At 47.7% G+C, this 22,047-nt stretch overlaps 1 protein-coding gene across 1 annotated transcript; it reads right to left on the reverse strand.

Moving 5' to 3' along the window:
• Positions 1 to 1,023: 1,023 nt before the first annotated feature.
• il10ra (interleukin 10 receptor, alpha) lies at positions 1,024 to 18,559 on the reverse strand. The gene is made up of 8 exons (XM_056612066.1): positions 18,167 to 18,559; positions 15,713 to 18,038; positions 11,473 to 11,590; positions 11,084 to 11,256; positions 10,851 to 10,996; positions 9,469 to 9,640; positions 4,603 to 4,721; positions 1,024 to 4,328 (listed from the first exon to the last, which is right to left on the reverse strand). The coding sequence occupies exons 2-8, from the start codon at positions 15,777 to 15,779 to the stop codon at positions 3,558 to 3,560; spliced, it is 1,566 nt and encodes a 521-aa protein (XP_056468041.1). The 5' UTR covers positions 15,780 to 18,038; positions 18,167 to 18,559; the 3' UTR covers positions 1,024 to 3,557.
• Between the last annotated feature and the right edge of the window lie 3,488 nt (positions 18,560 to 22,047).

The raw sequence follows: 22,047 nt of genomic DNA on the forward strand, positions 1-22,047 counted from the left end.
CCGGCCAAATCAGGGGTAGGGGCTGTTTTTTAGAAGAGTAGTGGTAATAGTAGTAGTAGTAGTAGTTGTAGACAGTAGTATTAGATTAGACTAGATTATATCCAGTAGGCATCTGGATATAATCCAGGTATTGTATACAGTACATACCACATGTTAATGTATACTATAAATCACATGTAAATGAATACTGTACATATACCACGCGCTAATGTACAGTACATACCACATGTAAATGTATACAGTACATATCATGCAGTACAAATCACATCACTGAATAATGGTTGTTTTCCTACATTAGTGTGAACACATGGAGAGGACACCAGGGCAGCAGACAGACGTGTGGCGGACGTCTCTCTGAGGGCGGGGGCAGAAGGAGCCGGACCAGTCTGGTAGGAATGTCAGCGATGGGGAAGGTAGCGCTAAGGTGAGCTAAATATGGAAGGCAGGGCAGAGTTCAGCAGGGAGTTGTTCTGAGACGCAGTCTGACGGATGTTAAAGCTGGACCAGAGGCGCTGAGCGGAGGAATACACAGTGGGGGTCGTCCACCTGTCTGTCTGGGATCCACAACGATGGGCAACGACGGTAAGAACAGTTGTTCTCATTTGAGCAGTTGAGAGCAGAGAATGAGAGGAGTTCTAGAGACCTGTGAGTCTTCATCCAGCTCTTTAATGTCTGTGTTATTATCAGGAGCTGATGTCGGTTTAAAGTGAAGTCTCTGGACCGTTAACAGGACGCCTCCGTAGCAGTCTCACTTCCCACTCAGCAGGGCTTTAGTTCTGTGGTTCAGCGTGTCGCCCTAGTGTCTACAGGAGTCAGCGTGTATCGTGTCTAGGCTTCAGTTACGGTTTCACTAGAAGTGTGAAGGTATTGGGAAAAGGTTAAGATCAACACCACCCACTCACCACGGGGGCCTGATGAAGAGCGAGGTCCTCAGTTTGGGGGGGCGGGGGGTTCCATTACCATCCATTGATTTTCCAATCCCACTTCATCAGATAGTGAGAATCAGATCAATAGCAGAGAAAGACCCTTCCCTACGGGCCCATAAGTGCACTGCTGACGGGTTGTGTGTCCTGCCCCCTCCAGCCAGCAGGGGGAGCTCCGCCGCGGTGGGGATAGCTGTGGGCTTCGGCATCCTGGCCATCCTCTTCACCATCGGCATCCTGCAGTTCTGCTGCAAGTACAAGTGCAAGGATTGTACAAAGTGCTGCAAGAAGAAGAGTGAGTGGATTTCTCAATAGTAATTAAGAAATAAGTAAATTCATTGTTCAGTTATGTTCAGTATTCTTTTTTTTGTTTCTTGCGTTGTCTCTCATAGAACCTTCATTGAAGGATAAAGTGCTCACGTAAGTGTTTTGTTTTGGATGAATATCACAGAATTCACACACTTTTTTGCGAGATACTCAGGGCAGGCTAATTGTGGCTCTTTTTCTCTCTCTTCCTCTGTGTCTTCTTTTGCACTTTCTCCATCCGTCTCTCTTTCTCTGTTTCTCTATCTCTCTGTCTGTCTCACTCTCTCTCTCTTTCCTAATATCTCTCTCTCTCTCTCTCTCGCTCTCTCTCGCTCTCTCTCTCTACAGAAAGGTGGGGTTGAAGAAGACCTCAACGTTCTCTGTCAGTGGAACCCTCAAATGAAACTTCAGGTTTTGAGAAACAGGAAATGATTCCCTCTGTTAAACTGTTGATTTCCTGTCTTCCTGTTGTCTCTATTATTATAAAAAATATTGGCTTACTCTAGTTCATTATTCTTTTTGCATAATAATTATTATTACTGTTATTATTTGTGTTATTCTTGATATATATGAATATATATTATATTATATATATTATTATATTTAATTATAATGATTGGACCAATATCCTTCCACAAAGAGCTGAATAAAATGTCCTCTAAACATGATATCTGTTGACAGAGCTATTTTAAATGTGTGTGTTTGTGTGAGTGTGCGTGTGCGTGTGTTTGAGTGCGTGTGCCTGTATGTTTTCTCTAATCATTCATGTATGAAGAGTTGATAGTCCAGTCCCTGTATGCTGCTCACTGAGGGCCCACTGAGGGGCCCCACTGAGGGCCCCTCTGAAGGCCCCACCGTCCTGAAGACCTCCAGACATGGGGCTCACTAAATGCACCACTTAGGGTGCACTCACACTAGGCCATCTGGCCGTGGCCGTTGGCCGTCGCAACTGTGGCCCGGCCACGGTAGGCTCTTGTACATACGTCATCACGTCGTAACATGTCATCACCAAGCGTCCGCTGCATTGACCATAATAAAGTCTGCCGCCAGTCAGAGTTTTAACAACAATGGAAAACAACACAGAGAACACAGTTTGCACTTTGCTGATTCTGTTGCTTATTTGGATTTATGTTTACCGTTTAATGGGAAAGGAGGCTCGTCGCCTTTATTATGTCGTCGCATGGACTATACGTCATCCAGCTCAGGTTGCGTAGCCGTGCGTGTGCGCGTGTCGGATCATTAGCATCTGTACCGTGGCGGCCCGTACCGTAGCAGCACACCTCTCCCAAGTGGCCTGGCCAGACTGGCCACACTCACACTGGCAGTTTTGAGCACGGTTAGGTGTGAAAAGTCTGATTAGGGGACCCGTTTCGGCCTCAGACTCCAAGTGGTCCCGCTGCTCTGGGGGCTTAGGAAGACCTCCAGACATTGGGGTCTTCCGAGGGCCCCTCTGAGGGGACGTGTTACATGTGGTTCATCTGTTACATGGAGTTCACATAATGTGTGAGAGTTGTGAATTCTTTGTCAAAAGTTTCTTCTGTGACTTCTCACTTCCTGTTTGAGTTTTCTTCCGAAAGACTTTATGGAAATTTAACTTTGTATAACCCTTTTGAAAGGAAGTGGCTTTGCGTTCAAATGTCACAGAGCAGCGTAGACCAGCATGTAGATCAGGTAGTTCCTCATTTATAAATCTATTGTTATACTCTTTGAGCACAGCATCCAGAGTGAGGCAACACTACAAAAACAAGGCTGTTATGAATGTAAAAGTCACCCAGGCCGAACTTTATTAAATAGAGATGTACATTATGTTGATGGCTGCTTTGACAGCACATATGTGTTCACTATATCTTTGACTATTCAGTTAAATGTATTCCAGAAGTTTCTCCGGAAATGTAGGTTTTCCCCACATCGAAACTGAATCAAGAGTCAGAAATTGATACTCAAAGGAGGAAGTCTTTCAACGCGAGAACCAACAACATAACGTAATTTAGGAGAAGTAAGTTTTATCCCTGGGCTTTCCCTTCACAGCCAACATTTGCTTTATGGGCATCTCCTCTTTTTGATACCAACGGGGCAGTCTCCCTTTCCTAATGCACCCTTCACACACACACACACCACAGAACAACAGACAGTTATCCAAAACCCATACTCACGCACACATCACAGAACAACACAACCTTAGCCGAACCCTTACACGTGTCCATATACATATGCTCTGAAGTCAGCCTGTTTAAAACAACAAGCCCAGCAGCCAGCAGGAAGAGCTTAATAAACCAATAAATAAATTAAATAGCGATCGCATTAAGCTGCAGTCTCCCCAGTGGGGGGTCACTCGCCCCAGAGCTCCACGTCACCCAGAGAGATGTGGGCCAGGCCCCCCCTCACAGAGGGGAGGAACGTGAGGGGCAGGAACAGCGTGGGGGACGCATCATCCAACACCGTGCGCGTCCGCTCCGACGACAAATCAGAGTCCTCCACGCTCACCAGCGTCTCCATCATGATGTGCGTTTTCCGCCGGTAGTTTGTGTGAAAGGCGGGCTGGTACCCAGGGGGCTGCGCGGGGGTCTGTCCCCTCTGGTAGCCTGTGGGGGCGGCCTCCTTCAGAGCCGCCCTCCCGCCCTGCGGCCCCGGACCCGCCTGGTGCCGGTACGGGTCCGGGGCCGGACCACTCTGCCCAGACCCGCCGTCCGGTCCCTCTGAGCTGCCGGAGCCCCGTCGCTGGGGGCCCGGCCCAGAGGCAGCGGGGGCCTCCGTCTCCTCTTCGGGGCGGGCGTGAATCCTCCAGACCCGCGGGGGAGGAGCCCCCGCGCCCCGGGAGCCGCCGCTGCTCACCCACCCGCTGTCTTCCTGTCGGACCGCATCACTTCCTCCCGTCTTCGTGGCGCCGTTGGAGCTCACGCTCACACCGCTGTCCATGCTGGTTCTACTCTCGCTCTTCCAGTCCGTCTCCGGTCTGAAGGCCTCCAGGCTCCGGGGCCCAGGGCCCCCCCAGCCCTCCAGGGGGGTCTTGGGCATGCAGAGCAGCCAGCCTTTGTCGGTGACCACCTCCATGGGCCCCTCTCCCACCCTGAGGGGAGACCAGCTCTTCTCGGGGGGTTCCTGCAAGTCAAAGAGGGACACGAAAGCGGACACTTTGTTATTGCTCAGTATTACCAAACAGGAACTTCTGTGCCAACCGAGCTCACGAGGAGTTTGAGTTGTGATCCTTGTCAACTCGTGACGCGTTGCTGCCCGGGTGGTTTGATTCCTATCAAACCTTCATCAAGAAAACTCAAAGAGCAAAACCAAGGACTAGACATTTCACAATATATCGCCCTGCACAGTGACACAAAAAACACTTGCTGTGGTTCGGCAGTGAGCTGCCGCCTCTCACCAGTGCCAGCGGCGTCTTCTCTGGATGCCTCAGGAAGCTGCAGAGGGCGACCATGATGACCGCGAGCCCGGCCAGCACGGCCAGGACGGACAGGGAGGGCACTGCGTAGTAGTACCACTCTGATGGGCATGGAGGAGAGAGGGGTTAAGTGAGATACAAAGCAATGTGACGATGCCCCCCAATCAGTCTGTCTCTCTAGTGTCCTGTGACAGTGAGATAGTGTCCTGTGACAGTGAGATAGTGTCCTGTGATAGTGAGATAGTGTCCTGTGACAGTGAGATAGTGTCCTGTGATAGTGTCCTGTGATAGTGTCCTGTGACAGTGAGATAGTGTCCTGTGACAGTGAGATAGTGTCCTGTGACAGTGAGAAAGTGTCCTGTGATAGTGTCCTGTGATAGTGTCCTGTGATAGTGAGATAGTGTCCTGTGACAGTGAGATAGTGTCCTGTGACAGTGAGAAAGTGTCCTGTGATAGTGTCCTTTGATAGTGTCCTGTGACAGTGAGATAGTGTCCTGTGATAGTGTCCTGTGATAGTGAGATAGTGTCCTGTGACAGTGAGATAGTGTCCTGTGACAGTGAGAAAGTGTCCTGTGATAGTGTCCTGTGATAGTGTCCTGTGACAGTGAGATAGTGTCCTGTGATAGTGAGATAGTGTCCTGTGACAGTGAGATAGTGTCCTGTGATAGTGAGAAAGGGTCCTGTGATAGTGTCCTGTGATAGTGAGAAAGGGTCCTGTGATAGTGAGATAGTGTCCTGTGATAGTGAGATAGTGTCCTGTGAGTGTCCTGTGATAGTGTCCTGTGATAGAGAGATAGGGTCCTGTGACAGTGAGATAGTGTCCTGTGATAGTGTCCTGTGATAGTGAGATAGTGTCCTGTGATAGTGAGATAGTGTCCTGTGATAGTGAGATAGTGTCCTGTGATAGTGTCCTGTGATAGTGAGATAGTGTCCTGTGATAGTGAGATAGTTTCCTGTGATAGTGAGATAGTGTCCTGTGATAGTGTCCTGTGATAGAGAGATAGGGTCCTGTGACAGTGAGATAGTGTCCTGTGATAGTGAGATAGTGTCCTGTGATAGTGTCCTGTGATAGTGTCCTGTGATAGTGAGATAGTGTCCTGTGACAGTGAGACAGTGTCCTGTGACAGTGAGAAAGTGTCCTGTGATAGTGTCCTGTGATAGTTACCTGTGACAGTGAGATAGTGTCCTGTGACAGTGAGATAGTGTCCTGTGACAGTGAGATAGTGTCCTGTGATAGTGTCCTGTGATAGTGAGATAGTGTCCTGTGACAGTGAGATAGGGTCCTCTGACAGTGAGATAGGGTCCTCTGACAGTGAGATAGTGTCCTGTGACAGTGTCCTGTGACAGTGAGATAGGGTCCTGTGATAGTGAGATAGTGTCCTGTGATAGTGTCCTGTGATAGTGAGAAAGGGTCCTGTGATAGTGTCCTGTGATAGTGAGAAAGGGTCCTGTGATAGTGTCCTGTGATAGTGAGAAAGGGTCCTGTGATAGTGAGATAGTGTCCTGTGAGTGTCCTGTGATAGTGTCCTGTGATAGAGAGATAGTGTCCTGTGATAGTGTCCTGTGATAGTGAGATAGTGTCCTGTGAGTGTCCTGTGATAGTGTCCTGTGATAGAGAGATAGGGTCCTGTGACAGTGAGATAGTGTCCTGTGATAGTGTCCTGTGATAGTGAGATAGTGTCCTGTGATAGTGAGATAGTGTCCTGTGATAGTGAGATAGTGTCCTGTGATAGTGAGATAGTGTCCTGTGATAGTGAGATAGTGTCCTGTGATAGTGAGATAGTGTCCTGTGATAGTGAGATAGTGTCCTGTGATAGTGAGATAGTGTCCTGTGAAAGTGAGATAGTTTCCTGTGATGGTGAGATACTGTCCTGTGATAGTGAGATAGTGTCCTGTGATAGTGTCCTGTGATAGTGAGATAGTGTCCTGTGATAGTGTCCTGTGATAGTGTCCTGTGATAGTGAGATAGTGTCCTGTGATAGTGAGATAGTGTCCTGTGATAGTGAGATAGTGTCCTGTGATAGTTTCCTGTGATAGTGAGATAGTGTCCTGTGATAGAGAGATAGGGTCCTGTGACAGTGAGATAGTGTCCTGTGATAGTGAGATAGTGTCCTGTGATAGTGTCCTTTGATAGTGAGAAAGGGTCCTGTGATAGTGTCCTGTGATAGTGAAAAAGGGTCCTGTGATAGTGAGATAGTGTCCTGTGATAGTGAGATAGTGTCCTGTGAGTGTCCTGTAATAGTGTCCTGTGATAGAGAGATAGGGTCCTGTGACAGTGAGATAGGGTCCTCTGACAGTGAGATAGTGTCCTGTGATAGTGAGATAGTGTCCTGTGATAGTGAGATAGTGTCCTGTGATAGTGAGATAGTGTCCTGTGATAGTGTCCTGTGACAGTGAGATAGGGTCCTGTGATAGTGAGATAGTTTCCTGTGATAGTGAGATTGTGTCCTGTGATAGAGAGATAGGGTCCTGTGATAGTGAGATAGTGTCCTGTGACAGTGTCCTGTGACAGTGAGATAGTGTCCTGTGATAGTGAGATAGTGTCCTGTGATAGTGAGATAGTGTCCTGTGATAGTGTCCTGTGATAGTGAGAAAGGGTCCAGTGATATTGTCCTGTGATAGTGAGAAAGGGTCCTGTGATAGTGAGATAGTGTCCTGTGTTAGTGAGATAGTGTCCTGTGAGTGTCCTGTGATAGTGTCCTGTGATAGAGAGATAGGGTCCTGTGACAGTGAGTTAGTGTCCTGGGATAGTGAGATAGTGTCCTGTGATAGTGTCCTGTGATAGTGTCCTGTGATAGTGAGATAGTGTCCTGTGATAGTGAGATAGTGTCCTGTGATAGTGAGATAGTGTCCTGTGATAGTGAGATAGTGTCCTGTGATAGTGTCCTGTGATAGTGAGATAGTGTCCTGTGATAGTGAGATAGTGTCCTGTGATAGTGAGATAGTGTCCTGTGATAGTGTCCTGTGATAGAGAGATAGGGTCCTGTGACAGTGAGATAGTGTCCTGTGATAGTGAGATAGTGTCCTGTGATAATGTCCTGTGATAGTGTCCTGTGATAGTGAGATAGTGTCCTGTGATAGTGAGATAGTGTCCTGTGATAGTGAGATAGTGTCCTGTGATAGTGAGATAGTGTCCTGTGATAGTTTCCTATGATAGTGAGATAGTGTCCTGTGATAGAGAGATAGGGTCCTGTGACAGTGAGATAGTGTCCTGTGATAGTGAGATAGTGTCCTGTGATAGTGAGATAGTGTCCTGTGATAGTGTCCTGTGATAGTGAAAAAGGGTCCTGTGATAGTGAGATAGTGTCCTGTGATAGGGAGATAGTGTCCTGTGAGTGTCCTGTGATAGTGTCCTGTGATAGAGAGATAGGGTCCTGTGATAGTGAGATAGTGTCCTATGATAGTGAGATAGTGTCCTGTGATAGTGTCCTTTGACAGTGAGACAGTGTCCTATGATAGTGAGATAGTGTCCTGTGATAGTGTCCTGTGATAGTGAGATAGTGTCCTGTGATAGCGAGATAGTGTTCTGTGATAGTGTCCTTCTGATAGTGAGAAAGGGTCCTGTGATAGTGTCCTGTGACAGTGAGATAGTGTCCTATGATAGTGAGATAGTGTCCTGTGACAGTGAGATAGTGTCCTATGACACCATGAGGATGGAGGTCCTATGACACCATGAGGATGGAGGTCCTATGACACCATGAGGATGGAGGTCCTATGACACCATGAGGCTGGAGGTCCTCCTCACCTGGGAGTGTCCTGTGATAGTGTCCTGTGATAGAGAGATAGGGTCCTGTGACAGTGAGATAGTGTCCTGTGATAGTGAGATAGTGTCCTGTGATAGTGTCCTGTGATAGTGTCCTGTGATAGTGAGATAGTGTCCTGTGATAGTGAGATAGTGTCCTGTGATAGTGAGATAGTGTCCTGTGATAGTGAGATAGTGTCCTGTGATAGTGTCCTGTGATAGTGAGATAGTGTCCTGTGATAGTGAGATAGTGTCCTGTGATAGTGAGATAGTGTCCTGTGATAGTGTCCTGTGATAGAGAGATAGGGTCCTGTGACAGTGAGATAGTGTCCTGTGATAGTGAGATAGTGTCCTGTGATAATGTCCTGTGATAGTGTCCTGTGATAGTGAGATAGTGTCCTGTGATAGTGAGATAGTGTCCTGTGATAGTGAGATAGTGTCCTGTGATAGTGAGATAGTGTCCTGTGATAGTTTCCTATGATAGTGAGATAGTGTCCTGTGATAGAGAGATAGGGTCCTGTGACAGTGAGATAGTGTCCTGTGATAGTGAGATAGTGTCCTGTGATAGTGAGATAGTGTCCTGTGATAGTGTCCTGTGATAGTGAGAAAGGGTCCTGTGATAGTGTCCTGTGATAGTGAAAAAGGGTCCTGTGATAGTGAGATAGTGTCCTGTGATAGTGAGATAGTGTCCTGTGAGTGTCCTGTGATAGTGTCCTGTGATAGAGAGATAGGGTCCTGTGATAGTGAGATAGTGTCCTATGATAGTGAGATAGTGTCCTGTGATAGTGTCCTTTGACAGTGAGACAGTGTCCTATGATAGTGAGATAGTGTCCTGTGATAGTGTCCTGTGATAGTGAGATAGTGTCCTGTGATAGCGAGATAGTGTTCTGTGATAGTGTCCTTCTGATAGTGAGAAAGGGTCCTGTGATAGTGTCCTGTGACAGTGAGATAGTGTCCTATGATAGTGAGATAGTGTCCTGTGACAGTGAGATAGTGTCCTATGACACCATGAGGATGGAGGTCCTATGACACCATGAGGATGGAGGTCCTATGACACCATGAGGATGGAGGTCCTATGACACCATGAGGCTGGAGGTCCTCCTCACCTGGGACGGGGAGACGAACACACTGCGGGGCGGAGACGTCACTGCGCTGAAGGCCCGTGTTTCCCGCCACCTGAAGCCGGACGCAGTAGTCCCTCCCCCAGTACAATGCCCGGAAGGTGTGGCTCCTCCCCTCAGGGCCCTCCGTGTCGTCGTTCAGGTACGCCATGCTCGTCTGGGGACACGTTTTGGTCAAACATGACGTTCTGTTGACATACTCTCTTCAGGGGGACAATAAGGCTGAGTATGACTGGTATTTAATGTACTCACTTATTGTATGTTGTACGTCCTGGCACTTAATGTACACACTTATTGTATGTTGTACGTCCTGGCTCTTAATGGCACTCACTTATTGTATGTTGTACGTCCTGGCTCTTAACGGACTTACTTATTGTATGTTGTCCGTCCTGGCTCTTAATGGACTTACTTATTGTATGTTGTACGTCCTGGCTCTTAATGGACTTACTTATTGTATGTTGTACGTCCTGGCTCTTAATGGACTCACTTATTGTATGTTGTACGTCCTGGCTCTTAATGGACTCACTTATTGTATGTTGTACGTCCTAGCTCTTAATGGACTTACTTATTGTATGTCGTACGTCCTGGCTCTTAATGGCCTTACTTATTGTATGTTGTCCGTCCTGGCTCTTAATGGACTTACTTATTGTATGTTGTCCGTCCTGGCACTTAAAGGTTGTATCAGCGGTTCTAGGCCGAAACATAAATGATCACATTCATCTGATCTTTCCTCACGATCCGCTAGCTGCCCGTCCCATAAGCAGGCCTTCAAAAATATGTGTCTCTGTAGGCAGTCTATGCTCCGAGATCGCACACAAAAACGAATTGTACTACCAACCACTCAAAACCAAAATAAATAGTATTCCAACCAATCCACGACAAGTGGTGGGTGTTGTGGGTTTTTGCGCTGCGTTCATGATAGGTTAACTGGATGCACAAAACACAGAAGTGAGGGGTGAGCTGGCTCTGTTTGTTTGGGATCTCGCTTCAAATACCAACAGAATCGACGTCACCCAACATCGCTGATACACCTCTAAAACACGCATTTATTGTATGTTGTACGTCCTTGCACTTAAACATAGTACTTAGCTTTGTGTAGAATCTTATCCAAGCTCTCTTCATATGTACAGGGAATAAGTTAACCTAGTAATTGTAAGTGTTGGCACTTGGTTCTATTAACATCCTTACTGTACCGATAGCCATATATTGTTGTTTCTCTTCTTCTGACAAATGTAATTATTGGAAGTTGCTTTGGATAAAATTGTCTGCTAAACGCCCTGAATGTTAATGTAAAAATGTAACGTTAAGTTCCCATTGTTTCCATTTAGAAAGGTAAACGTATTCCCTCCCATAATGAGGGCCCCTACCTCGTTGGGTCGGCCCCTCTCCTCCAGGAACATGGTGTAGGTCATCCCAAACAGAGAGATCTTCCTCAGGAGCGGCTTGTCGTCCACCGTCACGCTCAGAGAGTGGGAGGACGCCCGCAGGGTGAAGGAGGGCGGCCGCAGGTTACCTGTCAGACAACACCCACCTGGTCAGGTAACCGCCCAGCAGCCCATCAGGAGGAGTGACAGGGGTTCAACCAATAAGAGGGCCTTACTGTCGTTGGGGAGGAGCTTCCTAAGGACCGCCCATTCTGAGACGCCGTTGGCTGTGACGGTTTGGACTCTGACCCGGTACGGCTCCATGAAGTCGTCGATAAGCCAGGTGAGTTCACAGAGGGGGGCCTGGATCAGCGTGCAGTTCGACACGCCCCGCCACTCCTCTTTATGCCTGGGGAGCGATAACGGGAGGCACGGGAAACAGAGGAGACCAAGGGCTCAGATGACATTCGGTCCTTCACTAACCAGAACTTTTTCTTTAATAAATACTAGATGAAGAGGAAAGCGAACGTTAAACAAAAGGATAAAAATCGTTGTTTGAAATAATGTATAAGACTCATGAGAATCGCCGAGGGTGATTCATCATTAAGAGATGGGGGGCTCTTACTTTGACATCTGGACCGAGTACCGGGCCAGGGGTGTGACGTCACTAGGGGGGTCCCAAACCACCGTCTGCTCGCCATCCCATCGGCTGGCCCTCAGGTGGTCCGGCCGGCGGGGGGAGGCTGAGGAACACACATCTCCAGGGTAAGCCTTACTGGGGCTAGGCTCGATGCAAGAACGGACGGCCAGTGGAACCGCAGACCAGTACGATTCCACTCTGTTCGGTTCGGCAAGAAGTGCAGACGGAAAAACACACGAAGGGACCGGAGAGAGTCTTTCGTCGGACGGAGGGGACGCGTCGTCCGCCAGCCTGACCCTACGGTCACACTACATGTGATCGCCGACGGATGAGCGGCGGCGTGTCTGACATATAGGGGACTAGTCGTTGGAGACGCAGCCTGCAGCCAATCTAATCACTTCCCGCTAACAAAGCCGATCCTATTGATTGTCTGGAGGTCTTCAGGACGGTGGGGCCTTCAGAGGGGCCCTCAGTGGGGCCCCTCAGTGGGCCCTCAGTGGGCAGCATACAGGGACTGGACTATCAACTCTTCATACATGAATGATTACTTGTGGCCAGCTTTTTGACGCAGGCCACAGAGCCGACAGAACTTGCACAATGCATTTCGAAAGCGCCCAATGCAATGTCATTGAGATACGTCCACAGACGCATGTAGTGTGAAGGCTCGATTCCACCGGAGGCGTACGCGCCGCGGGACGGCTGCGCCGCGGTCACCGCTGCTGATCGCTTCCACTCTAATCAATGAGACCATTTCCACCGGGCGCGCCGCGGAACGTTTCAGCAGCGTCCCAGGAGCTGCGTGCTGCGCCGCGGCGCTATCTTTCCGTCCAATTCTATTTTTGCCGCGAGCCGCTGCTAAACCGCGTCAATTTCGACAGAGCAGGTCGAGCCGGGCAGGAAGTGAAAAGTAAAAGCCATAGAGCATCCGGTCAATTTTCAAAATAAAACACAATACTCAGCTCATGTAACTTCACATCAACATTATTACGTCATGACCGGTGGGTCTCAGAGGGTCGGCAACATTGACGACGAGAGACTCATTGTCGAAGTTCAGCAACATGAAGTCATTTATGTACCAAATCATCCTTTTTATAAGGAAAATGTCAGAAAGGACAAAGCGTGGCATTTAATTGCAATAGTTTTGGGAGTGGAAGGTGAGTACATTAGGTTTAGAATTATCGCGTGATCTCGTGATCTCGCGTGAATACTGGCGGGCTCCCAAGGCAGCGCTACGCTGCCGTTACGCGCCCGGTAGGAATGGACGCTGGGCAGAGGACGCAGCCGTTCCGCGGCGCGTACGCGTCCGGTGAGATCCCGGTGTCACGCGCCCGGTAGGAATGGACGCAGGGCAGAGGACGCAGCCGTTCCGCGGCGCAGCCTTTCCGCGGCGCATACGCGTCCGGTGGAATCCCAGTGTCAGTGTAACGTTATGGTGTGTTCCAGATGCCTCGGACACCAGCCTTCCGAGTTGCAAGTGGGGAAATCTCCCAGCTTTCTTGCGGCATTTCACGGAGGTACGCCCCCTGGTCGAGCCCCCTCGGAATTAGTATACCGAGTTAAGATATGATTTTCTCAATAAAAATTGCTGCGCCCTTAAGGAGATTTATTTTCTTTGTATTTGCACCATGTCGGTCATTTTAAGCTCTTGCTGTGCGTGCAATACAATGTAAAGTTGTGTTGTTTGTTTTCGAGGTGTTTGCTACAGAGGCGAATGTAGCTAACAATAAACAACGACTAGCCAATTTCATGACACAATCACGAAGACAAACAGAAAAGCAATGTGTTCCAAGACCGGAAATCGTCACATTGCAACTCGGAAGGCTGGTGTCCAAGGTATCTGGATTACATAATCTGTCCAATGAAATCCCCTTTGTGATACAACCCCACGTGGATATGTCAAAAAGCCGGCCGGCAGCGGGGGATTTATATAGTCGCCTCTATAGCAAACAGCTCGAGAACAAACAACAAAACTTTACATTGTATTGCACGCACAGGAAGACCATGCAATGCATAAATTGGTGACCAGACTAAGGTAGCAAAGTAATCTAGTGTGCAAGAGCATTTAAAGGTCCCATGACATGCTATTTTATGTATTCTTTGATATAGGTATTAGTGGGCCACTAACACAGTATTCAAAGACGTTCCCGAAATTCAGCCGTGGTGCAGAGTTACAGCCACTGCGCTGTTTTGGTGTCTGTAGATATAATACAAATGAGGAGGAGCGAGGCGGGTCAAGGAGGAGGGTGGGGGTGTGGCCCTGAGCAGCATGCAGCCACGGTACCATGCGCTCTGTTTACAGTGGATGTATCGCAATGGCGAGGCGCACACAGCCTTTAGCCGTGTTCGGTAAATATTCTAGAACACACGGGAGTCCTGGAGCTCTATATCTACATAATATCATATTATACATAGGTATCTATATCATATAATATATATTATCACGGCCTAAAGCTGTGTGAGACGATATTATGAATCTCAAGCGACCGCGTTGGGTTCTCCGATGTTCCTGGTTCTTCCACGTCCACATCAATGTGAAGTAGACTGAACCGCAACAAGGAGGAGAAAGGGATTGTTGCCAGGCAGCGCTTAGGCACTTCCGCCTCCTGCAGCGCCGAGGCGGTGGTCCCTCAGCAGCGGGAAGCGGGGCTCAAGCGGGAGTCATTCGCGGCCAACAATCCCTTTCTCCTCCATGTCGTGGTTCATGTTCTTTAGGGAGTCAAAGCATAAGTTCCTTTCCCCCAATTCATTCTCAACCATGGCTGAGATAACCCCCACCACGAGTCTCGTTGTGGAAATACCAGAGACGAGTCCGACGTCCGACGCGCCATCACACCAAAAGCAGAACGGTTACCCAAATAACAAGGAAGTGTACAACACTTACAGTCCTGGAACTATATATTTAAATAATATCATATAATACATAGATATCTATATCATATAACACATATTATCACGGCCAAAAGCTGTGTGCGCCTCCAGACGATATTATGAATCACAAACGACTGCGTTGGGTTCTCCGACGTCTCTAGTTCTTCCACTTTCACATCAATCTGAAGTAGACCGCGCCCTGCCTGCTGCCGGCTGCCGGCTGCCGGGCGTTGGTGCCTCGCGGCAACCGGCGGCATGTCGCAGTTCATGTACTTCAGGGAGTCAAATCCAAAGTTCCTTTCCCCCAATTCCTTCTCAACCATGGCTGAGATAACCCCCACTACAGTGATTCAAAATCAGCGTGCTTGAGCCTCCGTTTTCTTCAAAGGCGAGTGTGGTAGAAATGAATGATTATATTCCATGGTAAACCATGATTATTATTAGGCCTATATATCTAATGGTAGAAAACATTTAAAGCGTCTCTGGATTCTGATCGAGGGCGTGACATGATGCCGGGGAGTCTGGGGTCAGAGCGTATGTTGGAACCCACCAGAGGAGCAGGAAGCTACGGGGTTAATGCGTGCTGACCTCAGCCTGGTGTCCTAAATTATTTTGTTGAATTAGTCGAAGTGTTTATACCTCGGTTAAATTCCACCACACGAGCAGAACACCTAGTGCTCTTTTTACACCGTACGCAAGTTGTTAGCCACTGGGGGACCAAAGGCAGGCTATGGCAGGGGAACTCATATTTATGTGAGAAAACCTCATAAAGTGAGATTTTCATGCCATGGGACCTTTAAAATCGATATCAAAATGACCAACATGGTACTAATACAAAGAAAATAAATCTCTTTACAGCCATTTTGTTGAGAGCGTCATCACTGAACTTGGTATACTCTCAGAATTCGACCAAAAAGGGACGTGCCTCCGTGAAATGCCGCAAGAAAACTGGGAGAAGGCTGGCGTGCGCGGCATCTGGATCACACCAAGATGGGACAGAACTGCGAGGATATCATTTTTTTATAATAATAATCATAACAAAAGTTATTATGACCATTTAAATTTCAAATTCTAAATGCATTGCAACAGCGACAGATGTGAGAATGGCCAATGCTGTGTATTAATACCGTGAGTATTAAGACCATCATAAAAACACACACACACACACACACACACACACACACACACACACACACACACACACACACACACACACACACACACACACACACACACACACACACACACACACACACACACACACACACACACAAACGAGGAAAGAACATTAGAGAGACATTTATGGAAAATAATAGGTAATTATTATAAACACTTTAAATTAACTTATAATTATTACCTGATGACACACTGTTGCTGCAGACTGTAGTAAAGAGCAGAACCCACAGAGTTCGGAGTTGGTCCATCAGAGATATCGCCTCTCAGCTGTCCCTCCGGACAGAACGCGGGACTCCAGCTGTAACGTGTTTTCCTATTCCAGATGTTCAGGCTACTGAGTCGGAGTCCGTCTGGTCGCAGAGAGCTTCTGGTCCTACTCTTGTTGTATGAGCGACACTCCGTCTCTCGCTCTCGGTGGCATACTTCCTCCGTCGACTACACGACACCGCCCCCGTCGACACACACACACGATCCTAAAGGGTTCTCTAACGGCCCATGTCCTCCTCTAATATGTGTATTGCTGTCATGTCTTTAATCTCACTGTAGAAGACATGCGCTCAGTTAACCTCAGCACAGTCTCGGTTTCAGATTGTTTTTTCTTCGCTTCCTGTTTCTGCTAAAGTATACATATATATAGATAAATAACCCTGGCAGATATTTGGGGGATTGTTTTTGTGTTTTGTGTGTTGTTTTTGTCGTTTTATCTCTGAAAGGCCCACCTTCTAAACGTTTACGCAGTCAAATATTGCGACGCACATATTTTTTGCATATGGATTCAATCCAGCAACTATATAAACCACATTAAATTATTCGAATCAACGATCAAGCACGTTCCTGGGATCCGGGGACGGCATCAAACTATCTGGATTCAGAGCGCCCTCCAGGTTTAAGACCCAGAACCCCCAGAACCGATTGTGAGGGTTTGATGTGGGGTCGCAGCTCGGTGACAGGGGGGCTCTGTGCTGGAGCGATGCCCGCACCGAGGCCCTCGTGTCCGTGGGCTGTGTTCTGGGTTGTGTGTTGAGTGTTCTTCCGTTGTTCTGTATGTTCTCGTAAAGGCACCTCTGGTTGTCGTGCGGTCTGTGGGGCTGGGGTTATCCACCTGCCACTCGACAAACTATTTAGTATGTGTGAAAGCAGCTAATAGGGTTAGGGTTAATCCCTATTTATTGATTCCAGTCCGAGAGGTTTTAAGGGCGGCTTTTTTAAAGTGCAAGTTGGAGGAGAGTTTGACATAAGGGCACACCCCCCTTTCTTCGCTGAGACTCAACACCGCCCTCTAGTGGTGCAGAAATAGTTAATCTCTGTACTTTTTATTTGGTATTCCAACAATCCCTGCTGCTGTCTTCGTTTCCTTTTCCTCACTAAACCAGAGAGAGCCTCGCCTCTCTCGACAAACATTAACTCACTGGTGTCGGTTGCAGTTTAAGACTATTGGCTCTGCCCAGTGCCACTCTGGATCTGCCATAACCAATCGATTACGTTTGGCTACAACTCAAACTAGCGTGAGACCTCAAAGTCATTGTTCGCAACCACTTCCTCTGTTCGCTGATTCGACCGGCAACATTTGGCCGGCGAAATCCCGCGAACATACCGCAAACGCAGACGTAGTTACCTGTTACCTGTCCTCCAAATGCCTCGTGGCATTTAGGGCATTACGCAGACGTTGTACTGAAGGGAAAGAAAATTGAGTGGAAGTACGTAGGCGGTCGTCGGAGCCAGGCTATTGCTGCTGTACATCAGAGAGTCGAAGCCAAAACTGGCAGGGTCCCAGTTTGGGCTTCCTTTAAACAACAAGGTGCTCCTGATCAAGGGCGTAACCATGGTTTAGACATTGGGGGGGTCCAATTTTTTATTATTATTTTTTAAGTGCATTGCCTACAATTCAGCCTGCCTCTCTGCCTCCCTGTCTATCTGTGCTGCCTGCATTGTGACCACATGTCATTATGTTATCAGAAGAACAGTGGCTGACCTTCGTGATCATTTTGGTCTATATATTCTGCTTGTATTAGAAGTAGGCTACTTTTATGTATTGCTGACATGTAGGCCCAGGTTATAAACAATGTTGTAAGGCTGTCTAGTCTCATATTCAAAATTCTCACCTTATCACCTGCATGTCCAGAGCATGTCCCTGTCTGGCCACTGCTTTCAGCATGCCTGTCTCTCTCCCTGTCTCTCTGTGATGCCTGCATTGTGACCCCACGTCATTTTATCAGAAAAAACAGCGACTCATATTTTAATTAGGCTACTCGTTTTATTTGCTCACACATTTAGCTCGGTATCAAGCAACTAATTGGAGAAAAAAAAAAAACGTGTACGCTCGGCTGCTGGTCCAGTTTTATCCGCTTTTTAAGTAACCATAAATTGTCCGTTACCTCCTCTCCAACACGTTAAATAACGTTACTTACATTCAAATGACTCACCTGATCACCTGCATGTTCAGAGCATGTCCCTGTCTGGCCACTGCTTTCAGCATGCCTGTCTCTCTCCTTCTCTCTCTGTGCTGCCTGCATCGTAACCATGTCATTTTATCAAAAGAACAGCGACTGACCTTCATGAGCTATATTTAATATTCTGCTTTTACGAGGCTACTCGTTTTATTTGCTTACTCAAAGCTTGGTATCAAGTTACTTACTGTCTGAAAAAAACTGCGTATGCTTGGCTGTTGGTCCAGTTTCTTCTGCTTTTTAGGTAACCTCAAATCCTCCATTACTCAACTTTACTTTCTTGGCTCTCACTGAAGAAAGAGTGTGGGGTAACCATGACAACGCAGAAAGTTGCGAGGTGGTTTCAAACTAAATCGCACAAGTGTACAATTAGGAGGGGGGATTCACACACTTAACAAACGGAAATAAATTGAAAATAAATAAGACATAACAAGAGACCGATCCATTGACAGGGTTCATAAAAAGAGAACATATATTTTACATTTTATCCTGCTGTATATTGGGGGGGACAGGTTAGTATTTTCTCAACATTGGGGGGGACACGACCCCCCCAAAGAATGCGTGGTTACGCCCTTGCTCCTGATGACCCTTATGTTGGCTGCTCACTGCATCGATACACAACATGTTGATTTGTTACTTTAGTGAAGGCTTCAATGGTCATCATATTGCTCTGCGTTGCAACCATGACTCGACTGCCTGTGCATGTGCTCAATGGTAGTGCACTGCATAGGCTATATTTTAGTGCATGTGCTCAATTAAAGTGCATGTACTATATCATAGTGTATGTGCTATATTATAGTGCATGTGCTCATTCAGAGTGCATGTGCATGTTTTGGGTGTACACACACATCTCATCAAATATTTTTTCACAACAACTTGTCTGAGCATGTTCATTTATGTGATTTGGTTGTTTTAATCGATTTGATTGTAAATTATATATCTAGATCATTATAATAATAATAATTTTATTTAAAGCCGCCTTTTTCTGCACTCAAGGACACGGTACAGAGGTACACAAAAGTCATTTGAGAGGAACTCAATTAAAAAAAAATATATATAGAAAGAAAGAAAATTGTAGCAACACAGAAATAGTAATTGGCATCAGGTGGAAGAGGCAGTTTTGAACAGATGGGTTTTGAGATGGTATTTGAAAAGTGGAAATGAAATGATGTTTCTGAGCATTCCAGAGACGGGGATCAGAGCGGCTGAATGCTCTGTGCCCCGTGGTGATGAGACGGGCAGAGGGTACAGACAGGTGTACGGAGAAGAGGATCTGAGGGAGCAGGAGGGATTGGGTACGTGTGTCACCAATGTTAGCAGATTGGGCGTTGTAAAGTAGGAAGGATACTTCTCTCTGAGCCCATAAGACACCTGGACTAGCGTGGATGCTCGCTGGTTGAACAGGGGTTGATGGTGTGTTGGATACTCTTTGTTTGATTAACCACGATGGTGTTTGGTTCAGCCCTGATTGTTTGAAACACAATAGACTCACACACCAGGAATCAGCGCAGGTTCAGGAGACCGGTCTATCAGGTATAAAACAAGCTACCTGGACACACCCTTTGCTGTGGCACGGAGCAGAATGGGGGGAGGGTGTTCAGGACTGTTTATCCAACAGAGCCTGAATGGAGGTCAGTGGAGAAACCAGGGCCAGGAGAGGAGAGGAGAGGGGGAGAGGAGAGGGGGGAGAGGAGAGGGGGGAGAGGAGAGGAGAGAGGGGAGAGGAGAGAGGGGAGAGGAGAGGAGAGGAGAAAGAGGAGAGGAGAGGAGAGAGGGGAGAGGAGAGGAGAGGGGGAGAGGAGAGGAGAGGAGAGAGGGGAGAGGAGAGGAGAGGAGAGGAGAGGAGGAGAGGAGAAAGGGGAGAGGAGAGGAGAGAGGGGAGAGGAGAGGAGAGGAGAGGGGGAGAGGAGAGGGGGAGAGGAGAGGAGAGGGGAGAGGAGAGGAGAGGAGAGGAGAGGAGAGGAGAGGAGAGGGGGGAGAGGAGAGGAGAGAGGGGAGAGGAGAGGAGAGGAGAGGAGAGGAGAGGAGAGGAGAGGAGAGGAGAGGGGGGAGAGGAGAGAGGGGAGAGGAGAGGAGAGGGGGAGAGGAGAGGGGGGAGAGGAGAGGAGAGAGAGGAGAGGGGGGAGAGGAGAGGGGGGAGAGGAGAGGAGAGAGGGGAGAGGAGAGAGGGGAGAGGAGAGGAGAGGAGAAAGAGGAGAGGAGAGGAGAGAGGGGAGAGGAGAGGAGAGGGGGAGAGGAGAGGAGAGGAGAGAGGGGAGAGGAGAGGAGAGGAGAGGAGGAGAGGAGAAAGGGGAGAGGAGAGGAGAGAGGGGAGAGGAGAGGAGAGGAGAGGGGGAGAGGAGAGGAGAGAGGGGAGAGGAGAGGAGAGAGGGGAGAGGAGAGGAGAGAAGAGAGGAGAGGGGGGAGGGGGAGAGGAGAGAGGAGAGGGGGGAGAGGGGAGAGGTGAGGGGGGAGAGGAGAGGAGAGAGCGGAGAGGAGAGAGGGGGGAGGAGAGAGGAGAGGGGGAGAAGGAAGGGGAGAGGGGAGAGGTGAGGGGAGAGAGGAGAGGAGAGGGCGTGGATCACCCTGGAGCACTCGAAAGCACTGGCCTATGACGAGGTCTTGGTGAAGGTGCTAAACGAACAGCCCCTCCCACCAGCTCTCACCTGCACTCCCTCCCGGCCGCTGCCTCAGTCCGATGGCTAAACAGGATTTGGTAGGTTGCCTCTATTTACTCTCTTCCTCCTTCTCCTTCTCTTGATGTCCTTCTGTTAATGTGTGGGGAGGTCCTCCAGAGCGGCTCCTGACCCACCGACCTGCTGCCCTCAGAGGGCCACCTGGCACCCGGGTCAGGGCTAGGGTTAGGTAGGGTGAGGGTGAGGGGTAGGGTTAGGGTTAGGGTTAGGCTTTTCTCAGGGGAAGTACTACGCTGCTGTGGCTCTGACGCTCCTAGATGAAGTGTGCTGGCAGTTCGGTGAAATGTCCGCAGTAGTACTGACGCGGGATCTGTGGATTTATTCAGTTTACTGCTTGGGATATTGTGTATCTAGTGTGGGTTTGGGAGTGAAGGCTGGTTAGGCAGTGAGCTTTGTGTTGTGTGTTAATTATTCCTCAGACAGACATACAGCCTCCTGAGCACTCAGCGTTAAGAGGTTCTTCCTGCTTTGTGGACTCATGGAGGTTGGGACGTTTCACACAACCTGATAGTGAGAGTATCTGTGTGTTTGTAGCGATGGGCCATGATAGAAACTCTGTAACTGGATCATACCATAAGCTATTGTTAACTTTAACTGATTGACCCTAAAGATGTTATTTGAACTGCCTGCAGCTATCTCACAAGTATTCCAGCCTTTTCTGTAAATAGGCTTAACAAAAAGAGTACCAGCCTCTAGTAGCCGATAAACCGGCTGGTCTACCTACCAGGCCCCTGTTAGGGCCCCCAGAGAGGCTTAGGGCTATAGACCCAGGAACACGATCACCAAGTCTCGCCTCTGGACCCAAACCCCCCACGGAGCATTCAAAGATTCAGTCTTTACACTCTCAACATTTCTTCTCTTACTTTTCTATGAATGATTATAATAGATATTCATGATAATGAATTAATAAATAATTAGTTGATAACACTACCGTATTGCATTAATGATTATAATGGAGTTCACAAACATTTTAATAATACTACTGTACTGTATAAATGATTATAATGGTATTCACTAATATGTTAATAATACTGCTGTACTGTATAAATGATTCTGATGGTGTTCACTAACATGTTAATGATACTACTATATTATATAAATGATTCTGATGGTGTTCACTAACATGTTAATGATACTACTATATTATATAAATGATTCTGATGGTGTTCACTAACATGCTCATAAGTCTTATATAAATTATTATAACGGTGTTCACTAACATGTTAATAATACTACTGTACTGTATAAATGATTATAATGGTATTCACTAACATGTTAATAATACTACTGTACTGTATAAATGATTATAATGGTGTTCACTAACATGTTAATAATACTACTGTATTGCCACGTTATTACCTATTTGGCCCCAAACAGATTAAGTCCATCCAGAA

This window comes from Gadus chalcogrammus, chromosome 16 (genome assembly GCF_026213295.1).
Source record: "Gadus chalcogrammus isolate NIFS_2021 chromosome 16, NIFS_Gcha_1.0, whole genome shotgun sequence".
In the NCBI taxonomy this organism is placed as follows: domain Eukaryota; kingdom Metazoa; phylum Chordata; class Actinopteri; order Gadiformes; family Gadidae; genus Gadus; species Gadus chalcogrammus.